Here is a 17,313-nt window from a genome sequence, read left to right on the forward strand (position 1 = left end):
AGCTCCGTGGATCTCGCGCCCGCTGCTCAGAGGCCCAGCAGACGGGGGGATATCGATAAGGAGCTGATGTGTGTACTCTCGTTGGCCGCGGCGAGCCTCGGCCTCGAGTGGTCTGCACCAGCGCCCCCTTCACGTTCCCGGCTGGATGGTAGCTATCTTCCGGATGAGCGCTCTTCCTCAAGCTCAAAACACGCCCCTTTTCTTCCTGAGCTTCACGAAGAAGTGGCGAAGGCTTGGGACGCTCCATTCTCGGCGAGAATCCACTCATCTGTTTCGTCAGCATTCTCCACACTGGACGGTGCTAAGAACAGAGGCTACCTGTCACTTCCGCCGGTGGAACAGGCTATAGCAGCGCACCTTTGCCCGCCCTCTGCTGGACGGCGGACTAAGGCGGCGTTGCCATCCAAAGCCTGGCGCATGACGTCATCGCTGCTCGCACAGATATTCTCTGCTGCTGGGCAGGCTGCGTCTGCGTTACACACCATGGCGACGCTACAGATTTTCCAGGGCGATCTTCTCCGCAAGCTGGATGAGATGGGACCTGAAGCGATCTGTCTCGCGGATCTGAGGAGTGCTTCGGATCTCTCCCTCCGCGCTACTAAGTCCGCTGCACAGGCCATGGGACGGGTTATGGCTTCCGCTACGGTGGCTGAGAGGCATTTGTGGCTGACGCTTTCTGACATCAAGGAGTCTGAGCGCGCTGCGTTTCTTGACGCTCCGCTAACTCCTGCCGGCCTCTTTGGATCTTCCGTCAACGAGTTTGTGGAGAGATTCGCCGAGGACCAGAAAGCTTCACAGGCGTTCAAGCACTTCTTGCCGAAGCGCTCCAGTTCTGCAGCTAGCCGCTCTAGACCGGCCCCACAGAGCTCTCAGTCACGCCCACCGCCTCCTGCTGCGCCATCACGACAACGTCAGCAACGCAGCTCGGGACCCCGTTCTCGCTCTTCGAGCCGTCGCCCCGCGCCGCGGGAGCCGCGGCAGAGGATTGCGATGAAGCCAGAAGCCCCGAAAGCATCCTAGCACTGCTGGGAAAGCGCCGGTGTTCGAGTTCCGCTGCGGCCGAGCTCTCACCCAAGCGCGCCGCTGTTGCAGTTCCAAGAGTTGTGACTGCCTCAGTGTCTTCTGCAATGCGCAAGCCTGCACGAGTGCCCGCTTGCCTGCACACAAAAGCCGTTATCACGGCTACCCAGATGTTTCACAAAAAGAGTGTTTTTTCTGGTGTTCCGGCCACGGCCGATGCTGCTATAAATGTTGTGACGATGCCCACTCCTCAGTGCCCATCTCCACATGTAAGCACAGCCCTACACACAGGGCCTGCGCCCATAATGTCGACTCAAGTCGGTCGCGCACACTACATAGTAAACGTGCCCACCCCTCAGTGCCCACAATTACTATGTCACACGCGTCATGTGGTTTCTGTAAAAACGAAACCCGTGCACGCTCGTCCGGCCACGGCCGATGGTGCTTTAAATGCAGTGACGATGCCCACTACCCAGTGCCCATCCCCGCATGTAAGCACAGCCCTGCACACAGGGCTAGCGCACATAAGATCGACACAGATCGGCCGAGCGCGCCGCATACTAAACGTGCCCACTTCCCAGTGCCCACATACACTATGTCACTTACGGCGCGGGGCTTCTGTAAAAACGAGGCCTGTGCACGTACATTCTGCACAGGCAGACGGCGAGTTGAAAGTGGTAAAAGTGCACACATGCAGCCCACGGTTACTCACAGATATATTGAGTCCCACGGGACCCGCTCAGCCTCCCTCCAGTCGGTTAAGCGCCGGAACGGGGTCGAGGATGAGCGATCTGCCCGCTGTGATCAGCGCGCTCCCCGCCTCAGATGCGCAGCACACTCGAGCGCCGCCGTTGCCCAGTCAACAGAGCGCGTGTCGCATCCAGCCCTTAGCCATTCATGCAGATGCATGGTCAGCGCTTCCAGGGGTTTCGGATTGGGTGCTAGGCATTATAAAGAGAGGCTACTCGCTACAGTTTTCTCGACGCCCACCGCGCTTTTCAGCGCGCGTCGAAACTGCGGTCAAAACAGAAGTAGCACACATACTTCGGGCCGAAATATCAAAACTGTTGAGCAAAGGGGCTGTAGAGCCTGTGTCTCAAGCTCAAAGCGAGGTGGGGCTGTACAGCAGATACTTTCTGGTGCCCAAGAGAGACGGGGGTCTCAGGCCCATACTGGATCTAAGACAGCTGAACAAGACATTGATGAAACGCAGTTTCAAAATGCTCACGACCAGGAAGCTCCTCGCGCAGATTCGCAGAGGGGACTGGTTCATGTCAATAGATCTGAAGGACGCGTATTTTCAAATACAGATAGCATCAAACCACAGGCGGTTTTTGAGATTCGCCTTCGAGGGCCAGGCATACCAGTTTGCAGTCCTGCCATTCGGCTTGTCCGTAGCTCCTCGTACGTTTACGAGGTGCATGGATGCAGCGCTCTCCCCTCTCAGACTCAGAGGCATACGAGTGCTGAATTATTTGGATGACTGGCTGGTTCTGGCCCGATCACGAGCGGAGCTCGTGGACCACAGGGCCGTTTTACTCGATCACCTCGAGAAGCTCGGCCTCAGTGTCAATTGGGCGAAGAGTTCGCTGAACCCCAGTCAGACGATCCTGTTTCTGGGTATAGTTCTGAACTCTTGTTCCATGACGGCACGACTGTCACCACAGCGCACGATGGGCATTCAGCGCGCAGCGAGTTCTTTCCGCTGCGGCGCGACTGTGTCGCTCAAACACTGTCAAAAGATGCTGGGTCTCATGGCCTCAGCATCTCCGGTTCTGCGGCTGGGGCTGCTCCGCATGCGCCCCCTGCAGTTCTGGCTGAAGGCTCGGGTGCTGCGCAGAGCGTGGGCGTCTGGCCGGCTGCATTTCAAGGTCGATCAGAGCTGTGTTGCGGCTCTAGCACCTTGGACAGCGAACGGCTGGTACCGATCAGGTGTAAGCCTGGGGACTTCCCCGAGTGTGAAAATGGTGTCGACGGACGCCTCCACTTCGGGATGGGGAGCGCTGCTCGAAGGCAGACCGTCCTTTGGCCTATGGTCAGAACGGGAAAAGCTCCATCATATCAACTGCCTGGAAATGCTGGCAGTGGAGAACGCGCTGACGCGCTTTTGTCCCCATATCAAGGTTCACCACGTCGTAGTCCGTTCAGACAAAATGTCCGTGGTGTCCTACATAAATCGCCAGGGCGGTCTCGGGTCCCGAAACCTGTGCAGGCTGACGGAACGCCTCCTGATTTGGGCTCAACGCAATGTGCGCTCAGGGGCGAGAAAACGTCGGCAAACTCTGCCTGTAATTTCGTTAAATCAGTGAGTTGGGACGGCGAGAGGTGATCTCCACCTGGAGCCAGGGTGAGGGATTGTGGTTTGATATTCACCTCTGGACCGAGATCATCCTCCCCCCCAATCACCGTTGCCAACATCACTGATTCTGCCTCATTCCATTTTTTAAGAAGGTTGAGGTGGTAAATTTGACGGGCCCCATTCCTATCGGACCGTATTACCCCATAATCGAGATCTCCGACTTGTCGTGCGACCTCAAACGGTCCCTGCCACTTAGCCATTAATTTAGAGCTCGACGTTGGGAGTAATACCAGTACTTTCTCTCCCGGTGCAAATTTGCGTAACCTAGTTCCCCTGTTATACAGCTGGCTCTGGCGGTCATGGGCTTGTAACAAATTCTCCATTGTTAGCCGCCCCAATGTGTGGAGTTTTGTTCTCAAGTCCAGCACGTATTGAATTTCGTTTTTGCCCTGAGAGGGTCCCTTCTCCCAAGTTTCTCTCAGTACGTCGAGCACCCCCCGGGGCTGGCGTCCATAGAAAAGCTCGAAGGGGGAAAACCCCGTGGAGGCTTGTGGGACCTCTCGCACAGCGAATAACAAGGGCTCTAGCCACCTATCCCAATTTTTAGCGTCCTCGTGAACGAACTTACGGATCATGGATTTAAGAGTGCGATTAAATCTTTCGACCAGGCCATCGATTTGTGGGTGATAGACGCTAGTTCGAATCGATTTAATGCCCAATAACCCGTACAGTTCACGTAGCGTACGTGACATAAACGCCGTGCCTTGATCGGTGAGGATTTCTTTTGGAACCCCCACCCGGGAGATAAGACGAAACAGGGGATCCGGAACACTTTTAGCGGAAATGTTGTGGCGGGCCACCGCCTCAGGATATCGTGTTGCATAATCAACTATGACTAATGCAAAGCGATGTCCTTGTGCCGATCGCTCTAATGGCCTGATGAGGTCCATTCCAATTCTTTCGAAGGGGACCTGCATTAAGGGAAGAGGGCGCAAAGGCGCTTTTGGGGCGGCCGGTGGGTTCACCAACTGACATTCCGCACCACCTGCGCACGTTGTCATGAATGCCCGGCCAAAAGAAACGGGTCATGAGGCGATTTAGTGTTGCGGCCTGTCCCAAATAGCCTGCCATAGGATTAGAATGAACCGCATGGAAAAGCATTTCCCTGCGGCCCTTTGGAATTAACAACTGGATCATCGTCCCCACCTCCATCACTGGACACCTGTCCACGAAATGCTTGTCACAGCACTTTCGATTTACTCCTTCCGGTTTCCGTTCCCGGCTCGCGTCAGCAGTCCATCTCTCTCTCACTTGCTTCCGTCTCCCCTGGCGTTTTATACTCTCTCCACGCCAATTACTGGAACAAGAAACAGGTGATGATAATTTCTGCCCAAACCACTCACTTACCGCTTGTCTCCTGATTCTCTCTCCCGCTGCAGGCTTCGCTAAGCCAAGCCCCCCCTGCCACAATGACATACAGCCAAGTATGTTGACCCATACTCAGAATTTGTGCTCTGGGTTTAACCCATCCAAAGTGCACACACACAGCAGTGAACACACACAAAGCGTGAACACACACACACCTGGAGCAGTGGGCAGCCATTTATGCTGCGGTGCCCAGGGAGCAGTTGGGGGTCTTGCCGGCCCGAGACTCGAACAAAGTCCACAACCCTAGGGTTAGAAGTCAAACTCTCTAACCACTAGACCACGACTTCCCTGTGATGTGACATACAGCGAAGTATGGTGACCCATACTCAGAATCCTAACCACTAGGCCACGACTTCCCTAATGCCACCGTATGTCCCAAGTATGTCACCGACTTTGCAACAAACAAAGTCAAAAAGTATTCACTGTGCAATTAAGTGAGTGAGCCATTCATTCAATGGTCCTTTCAGATCAGACTTGTTTTTAGGAATTCGTGGCCTAATGGTTAGAGAGTTGGACTCGTAACCCAAAGGTTACGGGTTCGAGTCTTGTAGTGGCAGGGATTGTGGGTGGGGGGATTAAATGTACAGCGCTTTCTCCCACCAAGGCAAGGCACAGAACCTCCAACTGCTCCCCAGGCACCAAATCAAAAAAAGGCTTCCCACTGCTCTGGTAGTGTGTTCACTGCTGTGTTTACTTTGGATGGGATACATTTGTATTGCTGTTACTGTGGCAATCGACAACAGCACAGGTTAACCCTCTGCACACGTTTTTATGTTTAGTTATATTGAAAAATCAATTTTCAATATATTTCACTTCAGTCGGGCAAGATGGCAGATAGCAGCGGCGGCACATAATATATCCACATTCTGATTGGTCAGATCACCTGTCAATCATGTTCCCTGCGAATGGTCAGTTGCATAGTTGATCAAATATTTTTAAAGGGTTAGTTCACCCAAAAATTCAAATTTTAGACAAGCAAACTAGGTTTATATGATTTTCTTCTTTCAGATGAATCCAGACGGAGTTCTATTAAAAATTGTCCTGGCTATCTAAGCTCTATCATTGCATTCAGCGCGTGTTGCATTTGAACAGTCCACAAATAAAGCATGCACATTCATAATAAATCATGGCTCACACGGCTCTGGTGGGTTAATAATCTCATGTAGTGAATGCATGCGTTTTTGTAAGAAAAATATCCATATTTCAAACATTAACTCTTTTCTCTTACTTCCATTATCTGTCATATGCGATAGCTGTTCCAGCAGATGACGGAGCTCGTATGCGCAGTGCACAAACCTCTAAGATATGCTAGTCTTGAGAGTTTGTTTATAGGAGCAAAGGAAGCAAAGTTTATTTACTCTAGAAAAGGAAAACCAGTCTCCTCTTGTTTTATATCTAAATCCTCTGACATTTTTCTTTGCAAATCCTCAGTTTGTACTTCTAATACGTGAATGGCATTTTGTTTTGTTGAATGGCATTCGTTTGATTAGGGTTGGAGCTAGTTGGGGGAAGTCAGTTAGGGGAAGTAGTGGTCTAGTGGCTAGAGAGTTTGACTCCTAATCCTAAGGTTGTGGGTTCGAGTCTCGGGCTGGTAATACCATGACTGGATGCCCTTGAGCAACGCACCAAACCCCCAACTGCTCCCCGGGTGCCGCAGCATAAATGGTTGCCCACTGCTCCGGGTGTGTGTTCACGGTTTGTGTGTTCACTGCTGTGTGTGTGCAGTTTGGATGGGTTAAATGCAGAGCACGAATTCTGAGTATGGGTCACCATACTTGGCTGTATGTCACTTTCAGTATTTCCTTATAACTCTGCAGGAAATTGGATCTCACAAGCCAGATTTGAGTATCACTGTATTAGCAGATTGAGTGATGTGGGTTTATTGACAAAACGGGCTGATACAAGAGGGTAGTGAGGTGCACAGGTGATACAACATCAGGAACACAGTAAACAAAGAGGCAGCTAGGGTAGACCACTAGAACAGTCTGGGACAGCAACTGGCAGATTACAGTAGCAGCAGAAGGAGCTGCAAGACCAGGCAGATAGAGAGGGCCAAGCAAGGCACCATAGAGCTGAGCTCAGATACTTGTTGAACGCCGGATCTGAAGCAAACCAAGTACCAGGCAGGGAAAACCAGTGGCAAGACTCACAGGTCAGGACGGGAACTCTAACACAAAGAGACAAGAAAGGACAAAGCTCCACAGGAACCCAAATACTCCAATACAGGCAGAGGGATAAATAAAATAAGAGAATTTATAAAAAGTAAAGTATTTAAATAAGAAATTATTACAAATCTAACAAACACATCTAACTTAATACCAAACAAAATGCAACTGGATAAATACAAAAAGTGACAAAAGGCAAAAGGCAAAAACAAGGAGCAAGAAAAGAACATGGTACTACAAAGGACTAGACAAGACAAGGGCACAAGACCAACCAGGCAGGGAGACAAGAAACCCCACTCAGACACATCCACAGACAAAGTCAGTGACAAAAGGGTTGAAAATGACCACAAACTGGCAAAAACAAGAGGGCAAGGGGAACTATAAATAGGGTGGAAAAGGTGAGAGCAATTACACTAACAAGGACTCAACTAGGGCTAACAAGAGGGTATGGTAAAGAGGATACCAAGAGGAGGGGCTAGAGAAGCATATGACTGAGAAAAAGCATCAACGAGGCCATGTGCTGACACAAGACAACATAGAAACAAGTAACAAACATAAGACAAACAGAGTGTCAGGGCAAATCCCTGACAATGCCGACGTGTTACATCATCTGCCGGAACGGATCCGTGTATGACAGATTCAATTGTCTACTTTTCACTGCTGGTCTCAAGACTGCAACTTTGCATTTTGCAAAAAAAAATTTTTACACGGTTACTACACAGTGCTGCGAGATCTAGTGAGAATCATTCTGTTATGAACAGATCAAAAAAGCGCTGACACAGAAACCCAGAAGCAGTAACACTATCTATAACCACTTTTAACAACTTTTTAAGTGTTTCACATTAATATTTTATTTTTGATGGGACAAAACACAATGTATATCAAAATATAGTTTTGTGGTAAACAAACACTTACGTAAAATAAATATAAAATTACCACTATAACCAGATGATGGTAGGGATGTAACGATTAACTGCGAGCTGGTTGAAAATCGATTCAAATATGGGATTTAATTAAAAGTGCAGCGCTGCCCGTTTACAGCATAAAGCGCCACCTGCTGGCAGAGAGTGAATCTGCATCTTGTTCAGCTCGTCTGCTGTTTCTGTTTCATGCAGATATTTTTATGTATAGTTTCACAAAAGTAAAGGGGGGCACAACAATACCATCCTGGCTCCCATTTGGACAGCAGCAGCCCTGTATTACAGGATATTAATACTTCTTTGTAAATTATTATTTGAAGTAATAAAACCATGGTTAATTTGCAGTTACCATGGCTACAAAATAACGATGATTTTTGGTGTTATTCTTGTTAAAACCATGGCTAATTTTCATAAGGGGACCTGGAAAGTCAGAGAGAATAGTAGTTGTGTTTGTGGTGGTGAAATTATTTCCGACATTAAACTTTTTATTAACATCAACAGCCACAAACATGCACAAAAAAAAAAAAGAAAACATTTCACAGGAATGTGCCTGAAAGTGATACATGGGCCTCGTTTTTACCTAAATGATCTACAGTTTAATTTAATAAGTATTAAAAATGTAAAGTGTTCATTGTAGATGACACCTAAATGAATACATTACAGTTGTTTTTATGACTGCGAGTCTTTCTCCTCAAATGCTATTGACGTTAGAACAGTGTATACCAATATCGCATGTAACTTTAGAGACGGTCCCCAAATTTGCAAATATCGTCAAACCAACTTTATTATACCCATAGATAAATGTCAAGAGCTACAATTGTAATTTGTAAATAATACAATTTATTCATTTATTAACTTTTTTTTATTTTATTAAAGTTCTATTTTCACCCCATAGTGGTTTTATTAATTTTTTTATCATATATGAGGAAGGGGGTTAAAACAATACAATCCTGCTTAGGGCACCCATTTGGCCAGCAGCGGCCCTGTATATTATTATAGATATATAATTTCACAAAGAAATTTACAACATTTTGTCCAAACAATAATAAAAGGACACATTTAATTCATAATTTGTCTTAAAAATAATTTTTCACAAAAATTGTGAATCAAATCGTTAAATCAAAATCGTAAATTGAATCGAACATGTTACATCCCTAGTAGATCACTTAGTATTCATTCATTTCTATGATTTGCTTTATATATTGAATTTCTAAAATATGTTACGTTTAGTAATAGTAGAATATATCAGTTTTTCTACATGAAAATTACATAATCGGGACATTGCCTACGATTATCGGAAGGGGAATAATCGGTCCCAAATCAGCCCGATTATCTTGTGTGTGTACCCAACATTAGACTGGAGCCCTTCGCTGTTACATCAGGGTTCACTTTTATTTTCACATTTCTCAGCTTTTTTACAAGATACTGAAAATAAAACCTTTTTTTACTTTTATTTCAGAGTTGATTGAAGAAAACGAGGAGTATAAAGAATCAAGTGAAGTTGAGGAGAAACATCATGTCAAAACTGGAGAAAAACTTTTCTTTTTTTGAGAGTTCCTCTCAAACAAAACAGAAATATTTAAAGAAAAGAAGAGCCAAGAAATATTTCATCTGCATTAAGTGTGGAAAGAGTTTGAAAAGCAATACAAGTCTTGAGCATCACATGAGAGTTTATACTGGAGAGAAATCATTCACATGTGATCAATGTCGGAAGAGTTTCACACAATCAGCAAATCTAAAGGAACACATGAAGATACACACTGGAAAAAGCAACTTTTTTTGTTTGAGTTGATAAATCTAAAACTGACACTTTATCTTTTTTTATCGGTTTAATCAGAACCCCAGCTATACAGTGTATTTAGTAAAACAAGTACAAGTAAAATCATCAGCAGATGAACAATTTCTTACCAATGTGCAAAGCTGGATCCTTAATGACTCTACATGGGGAAAGAAGAAATGGTTTAATGAAAAGTTTTCATTTCATACCATTCCTTTAAAACTTTTTATACCAACCACTTCAGAAAATATTTGTCTCTCTAAGTTCCACCATAATGACCAACATTAAATTTCAGCAGCGTAGTAGTCCTAACTATTCAGCTACAGCTCTACAGTTCAAAAATGAGGCAGTTTTATTCCTAATAAGATTATTTATTGTTGGCAGCCACTTTGACATTGGAAATATACAGTTTGAACATTAACACTGCACCGTTTACATACAGGTAAATTAAAACTTAAAAGATTAAATTAAAATGTTATCACAAAACTTAATTTAGTGATTCCACTAGAGGAACTTCTCGCACCACACTTTGAGAACCACTGCTTTAAATGATCTTAAATCGTTTTGGCTTTTACCAAAGCCATTTTCTGATAAGATATCTGTACTTTTACTTGGGTATGGCTTTCAGGGACTATACACCAATAATGAATACATATGATACATATGCGTCGATGCTCCACACTCCAGTTCAGATGGTGGCGGTAATGCAGTAATAAACTAGTCTGCCAACCCCCAATAAACATTAGAAGAAGAAGCAGCTGCAGCTTTCGGACACAACAGCAGCATTAGTCTTCTGAGGAGAGGTGAGCAATTCACAGTATTTCACATAACGCTATTTACATGAAACACATTTCACACAATGTTAATTGACCTGAGTGATTTCGTGTTTGTTTTTTTTCTTATTTTCTTGTGAATGATTGTTTAAATGTTTGGAGTGATAATTTTGTTGTTGAATGTCTCCGTGAAGGAAATGAAGGCAAAACGATTTGGTTGGATGGTGGCTAAATGCACACAAAATGACGTCAAAATTTTCATCCTTATATGTATATATATATCACTGATTCTTGAGAAAAGGGACACAACATGTCCCCCATCAAAATGTTGCAACTTGCATTAAAAAATAAATAAATATATATATATATATATATTTCATTAAACCTGTTAACTGTCACTGGCCCACCGTGGGCCCATTTGTCATTGAATGTTTAAAACAATTATATACTATACTTAACCTGATCTAATATTGACAAACAATATATCGTTGGAAAGCTCTAAGTGTGTACTTTTCATATTTGACCACTGTTTTGCAGGAAATATTATGTAGTGTCAAACATTGATCAATTTGTGACAAGAGAAAGTAACGAAAAAATCAAAACTATACCAGGAATTGTGACCTTTTTTATGAAAAACCCATTAACACACTTACAGTGACTTAAACTTCAGTTTTTATGCTAATAATCCAAACTAAATATATTTTCTAGTATTTGTACAAAAATATTGAGAATACAATCGAAAATTTATATATTTTTAATGGTTGATGTAATGTGTCAAGTGGTAACAAGTGTCCTTTAGGAATCATCAACTAGGCATGAATGGCCTTTGTTGGTATAACAGCTCATAAAAATCTCATTTTTTAAGATATTAGTCTCAAATTTGGAACACAACTTCTTTAGAACTATGGCTTTTATTTCATATAATTTTAGGGTGAACCAAATTTTTATTTATATATTATTTTAATAAAATATAAAAGTTTTATTGCATTACTTTTTTATTACAATACACTTAAACAGCTATAACTTTTTTATTATTTAATTTTTTTAACTACAGACACCTGTGCAATAAACCTCAAAGTTTCTTCTTTAAAACAAGACCATGAGGATGAGGATTATATTCAAAAGCGTTCCAGAATTACATTCATTTGAATTTCAACATCAACTTTGCAGGCCTACACTCAAAAATGGGCGTGACAGTTAACAGGTTAAAAAGGCTTTAAAAATTGGATATGAAAGACTTGGGTATGTTTAGACCCTTAGTTTTGTATATATTTATATTATTTCATAGTAATTTTATAAATTACCGACACTGTACTATGAAAGCCCATGCAAATTAACTCGTCCTCCGTATAGGTCACCATATCAAACTGCAAAAAAAATATATATATATTGCCAAAGTGCACAAATATAATTGAGGTTAATTGGATGTCAGATATTTTCAAATTCTAAATAAATAAGGCATATATTGGTCAGCTTTAACCCTGAGGACCCACTTTGACTTTTTTCTGTTGATGGAAGCAGCAGAAAAACACATGCTCTCATAAGTTTTAACATTTTTTAAATATTCAGCTAACAAGTTGAAATCCCTGTGGTCACAGCTTTTATGTCAACACTGTGTTCAAAGTAGGGACTAGGGATGATTTCAATCAAGAATAAAAAATAAAATAAAAGTTGGTATTTTGGTTTAGTTTAGTGGCAGCTGGCAACTGAGGAAAATCAAAATGGCTACCATTTACTAGACATGATTAAGTTGGAAAAACGTTTTGTCAACTCACGGTGACGGTGTTGACATGTAAGCTGATGGAGTGGAAAAGTGCTGTCAATGGAGGAGCATAGAAAAAGAAACAGAGAGTTTCTGAGAAAAAGGAGAGAAAGAATTAATAGTGACCCAGAAAGCAGACGAGACCAATTAGAAAAGGAGAGACCGAGATGGAAGGACAGGGTCCAAAACAAAAAGTTAAACAAGTAGGAGAATTAGGACCATGCTGTGTGTATCTAGGAGAAAGCAAAACCACTTTATTTGGTCTTCTGAAAGTAGATGCATTTAGGAATCTTTAAGATTAAGAACTGATGATAAAACTAAGGACATTATTAACTGTCTTCACATTTATTTTGAAAGATGAAGCTCGCGATTATTGAAACGGGCGTTACATTTCTGACAAGTGCTTGCGTTGTTCGGCCAATCACAATGCACTGGGTCAGTTGGCCAATCAGAGCAGACTGTGCTTGTCAGAAGGAGGAGCTTTGTTCAAAACTATGCGTTTGAGAGAAGCGAGGCATAGAGGACCTACAATAATGTACAGAATTTGAAAAATAATGTTTTTTGAACGTTAAAGCATGTCAACATATTCTGTTACACCAAATACACAAAATAATGATCTTTAAAAAAATAATCGGAAAAAAATAATATGACACCTTTAAGAAATTAACAAAAAAGTGACAAACTAAGAAAGCAGGAAAGCAGGCTCAAATAGAAAAGTCATATGTCAAACTAAAAGATAAAACAATTGTAGAATATCCACGAACAAAAACAGAGAGGATGATAATGGGAAGCCAACTTCAGAACCCCAACATTAGAAGATCTCTTCTTTCCCACAATGTTCTCAGAAGGAATAATACAACTCCTGTGGCACAGAGACAAGCCTTGGAAAAATCAGTTCACAGACAACTGGCATTATCAGGCAAGGTTCTAAAGAAGTATCGGCTTCTTCATAGGCTTCGCCAGTTCTGTGTGAGATACAAGTTAATGAGTGACAAATAAAAAACAGACGACACATAAGAAGGCAACATATCTCCAACGCATCGGCTAGACTGTTAAGGATTTCACTGTAAACTCATCTCGCATGACAACTGATAAAACAGACACCATCACCAGGAACAAGATGAAACCTCATTTGATCCCCGTTACACTAATTCTCCTTACACCATACACCTGTTCACTCATTACACTCACTCTCAGCTGTTCCACATTGTGTTGGACTATTTATACACCACACTCCAACCACTATTGTATTTCTAGTGTTCTTGGTATTTATGAATAATAATTGTAATTTCTGGTTTGATTGGTGTCTGTTTTTTTGCCTTGTTGGCCTTTTTGTTTATTAAATAGATTTCTTGATACATAATTAAAGAACTCTTGAAATATTTCAGTTTGTGTGCAATGAATCTATAATATAAGAAAGTTAAGATTTTTCAAATTAAATTACAAAAAAAATAAAGTTTTCCTTGATGTTCTATTTTTGTTTAGATTCACCTGTAAAGCAGCCGCACACAGACTGATCGCGAGTACTGTGAAAGTGGTTCAAAGCATGAGGCATACAGCGATCAGTCTAAGCGCGGCTGCTTCAACTCGAACTAAGAAATGAACTTTGGTCGAACACTCCTGTACATGAGCTTGCAATTTCTCTCTTTGCTCAGTGGAGGGGTAAGTGAAGTGTCAGGGATCATGTTGAGGTTAATAGTGAGGAGGAAGTGATCTGACGTGTGCAGTGGAGTAACCAGAACATGATCAGTAGAGCAGTGTCATGTATAAATAAGGTCCAGTTGGTTGCCTGATTTGTGAGTAGCAGTAGTTGACACTCGGTTGAGATCAAAAGAGGCAAGCAGAGTGTGGAAATCAGTATACAGAGGTTTATCTAGATGGATGTTGAAATATCCAAGCATAACTAGGGGAGTACCATCCTCAGGAAAAGTTGAGAGCAGCACATCTAATTCATCCAAAAAGTTACCCAGTGGTCCTGGGGGTGGATAGACCACTACAAAATGTATTTTAAGAGGGTAGGTAACAGTAACTGAATGAGATTCAAAGGAGCTGTTGATACCCAAAGATGGTAAAGGATTAAATTTCCCATCATTAGAGATGAGTAGACCAGTACCTCCACCTCTTCCAGTCAAACGGGGGGAGTGGGAAAATGAGAAATTATTGGAGAGTGCTGCAGGTGTAGCAGTGTCCTCTGGTTTGATCCAGGTCTGTCAGAGATTAAGATTTGAAATATTTATAAATAAATACGAAAACACATTATAGACACATGTAGATATTATCGCATATACAAACGGTTGGAAAGATACAATTTGCCTGATAACTTTTATATAGCAATAATAAAATGTAATTGGCTTTTCTGAATTTTTCCAGTACTGAAGAAACGATGACGTCAGAGCTCATGAATACTATTGTCTTTCGTAATTTAACCCAGCTCGTTTAATACCGGGTTCAGGTACTATTCCTACTTACAAGAGAAGCATCAGTTGCAAAGCTACATGACAGTATATCTTGCATCTGCGTTTTCAAAATACATCATAAATGGAGAATAACTATTAATTTAAAAAACAACAGAAGAGTTACAGCCCCTTCTTCAGGTTCCTGAACAAGAACTTGCAAAAAAATCTTCTTTCCTTCATGAAAAAGTCATCAAACTACAGCTGACTAGTGATGTTACATTCAACACCGAAGCTTCGAAGTATGTATCAAAAAACAACACATTTCATATAGAAGCACTGTATCAGAGCTTGATTCATTTTGAGAAAAGCACATGATCTTTGACGTACAAAGCTTTATTCGCCTGAAAGCCATGTGACTGCTTCAGTATCTGGTTCAAACTAAACAAATCTCAGCGCAGTTTTCTTTATTACATTATAATGTGTAATTTATATATTGAGCTCAAAAAATTTACTTTGGCCATGACCTAATAATCTAAGGACTGAGGCAGAGTTAAAATAAACAGATCATAGATTTAATTTATGAATTTTTTTATTCACTTATTTTAGTGCCAGTACACCGACACAAATTAATGACTTTGGCAATGACCGTTATTTATATAAAATATAATAAAACAAAGAATCAGCTGTAGAACCAGATTACTGGCTGTAACACTTTGAAAGGTGTTATTTATTTTAAGCAGAAACCGTGTTAGAAAGCTTTGAATAATGACCTACAGGTAAGCCCCTTCCCTCGAGTGAAGAAGAGCCAATGGCAGTCGAGTATCAGTTGCACAGGGAGAAGAACTCAGACATCTGTAGATGGAAACATGGGAAACGATGTTCCTGGGAAACTTGTTACAGTGATTCCAGGTATCCTGAGAGGATAGGCAATGGAATTTATTTCATTCTATTTTTTAAACCCAAACAAAATGTGTCCAGTGTCCAGAATTTATCAAAAAAATATAGGGACAAGGTTTTCAATAATTAATCTGTGACATTGTTCTTTGGAGAGGAACTCCATCTTTGAGTTGATCTGAATCTCACAGTTGAATCTGCTGCTTTTGAAGATGAACTTTATTCACTGTGAAAACTTCAGATGTTTCTTTGTCATGTCACTTGTAATGAGAGATTCATCCAGATGATATTTCACTGCTTGATGCATTATTGTGTCTCATCGGTTGAGTACCCAGCATCAGATCTGAAAGAGCTGGATCTGAAGATGATCTACTTACTGTGATTGGTTTTTGTATGACTGTGTAAAGAAACTGAATGATTGAAACTCTTCCCACATTCAGTGCAGTGATACGGTTTCTCTCCAGTGTGAATCCTCTTGTGTGTCTTCAGGTTTCCCGACTGACTGAATCTCTTGTTACAGTATAAACACTTGTACGGTTTCTCTCCAGTATGAACTCTCACATGTGCCTTAAATTGTTGTCTTCGTGCAAAACTCTTCCCGCACTGATCACATGTGTACGGTTTCTCTCCAGTGTGGATCCTCTCATGTGCTTTCACATCTACTGACTGAGTGAATCTCTTGTCACAGTATGAACACTTGTAAGGTTTCTCTCCAGTGTGGACGTTCATGTGTACCTTAAGGCTTGATGATTGTGTGAAACTCTTCCCGCACTGATCACAAGTGTATGGTTTCTCTCCAGTGTGAACTCTCACGTGAACATCAAAATGATGTTTGAATGAGAAACTCTTTCCACACTGAGAGCAGGTGAAAGATTTCTCGGCTCTTTTCATTAAATCTCTCTGTTTGGTTTGAGAGCGACTCAAAAGTTGTTCTCCAGTTTTGACATGATTATTCATATCAGTTTCACTCAATTCTTCATTCTCTTCATCTTCTTCAATCAACTCTAAAATAAAAGTAAAAATGGTTAATTTACAGTAACACTCAAAAATCCTGATGAACCTTGTTGTAAAAAAAAAATACAATTGCTATACAAAATGTTGGTCATTATAGTATTTTTTATTATTATTATTATTATTATTTATTATACACCTCTGTAACGTTACATGAAGGAAGTACATTATCATTTTTAAAACATTATAGACAAATCCCATGTTTCTTTAGGGGAAATTATTAAATATGTTTGATCAGCTACACTATCATCTAACAGAAATTGTGTTGATGAATTAAGAATGAATAATAAGCACCAACCTGTTTGTTCTTGAGTATCTTCAGTGTGTTTGATTCTGCAGGGTTCTGGATCTCTCATCTTCTCTCTGTCCTCTTTAATAAACTGAGTCTTTACAGATTTCAGCTCTTCCTGATGATCTGATGCTTGTCTTCACTTTAGCATTTATTGCTAAATTACTGAATGAGTGATTGTTGTGGGAGGAGCTTCAATGGAGATGAATGTCTAAGTGAAAGAAGCAGATTTGCCAAAATCAACAATAACAACTAGTTACTGTTTTTTTTTAAAGTATTTATGTAGGTGAAGGAAATGTCTTCTAAATTCAAATATTTGAAGAGACAAGAGCCTACATACAAAAACACAAGAGCATTGCCTCTTTGTAGATCATTATATTACTATATTAAAAGCGTCGACACAAAGAGCACATTAGTTTACAATGCTCACTCAGTAACAATGCAATCTCACGTGGTAATTCACACAATATATGCATTTCATAGCCACATGGGACATTTAAGATCTATACATGAACAACAGATGTATATTATAAATCTGTTCATAACCATGTTTTAAATGTCCCACGTGGCTCATTAGAT

At 41.8% G+C, this 17,313-nt stretch overlaps 2 protein-coding genes across 2 annotated transcripts in view; one reads left to right on the top strand and one right to left on the bottom strand.

Moving 5' to 3' along the window:
- The window catches only part of LOC132157170 (zinc finger protein 883-like), a 499,035-nt gene extending 489,388 nt beyond the window's left edge, over positions 1-9,647 (top strand). The window contains exon 5 of the mRNA XM_059566425.1: positions 9,292-9,647. Coding sequence (XP_059422408.1) covers positions 9,292-9,383 — 92 coding nt within the window. The 3' untranslated portion in view covers positions 9,384-9,647. The remainder of the gene's footprint in view (positions 1-9,291) is intronic.
- Positions 1-17,313, bottom strand: part of LOC132094136 (zinc finger protein 501-like) — a 197,436-nt gene that overhangs the window by 179,767 nt on the left and 356 nt on the right. The window contains exon 2 of the mRNA XM_059499303.1: positions 16,744-16,945. Coding sequence (XP_059355286.1) covers positions 16,744-16,801 — 58 coding nt within the window. The 5' untranslated portion in view covers positions 16,802-16,945. The remainder of the gene's footprint in view (positions 1-16,743; positions 16,946-17,313) is intronic.

Source organism: Carassius carassius, chromosome 1 (genome assembly GCF_963082965.1).
Source record: "Carassius carassius chromosome 1, fCarCar2.1, whole genome shotgun sequence".
NCBI classification, from domain to species: domain Eukaryota; kingdom Metazoa; phylum Chordata; class Actinopteri; order Cypriniformes; family Cyprinidae; genus Carassius; species Carassius carassius.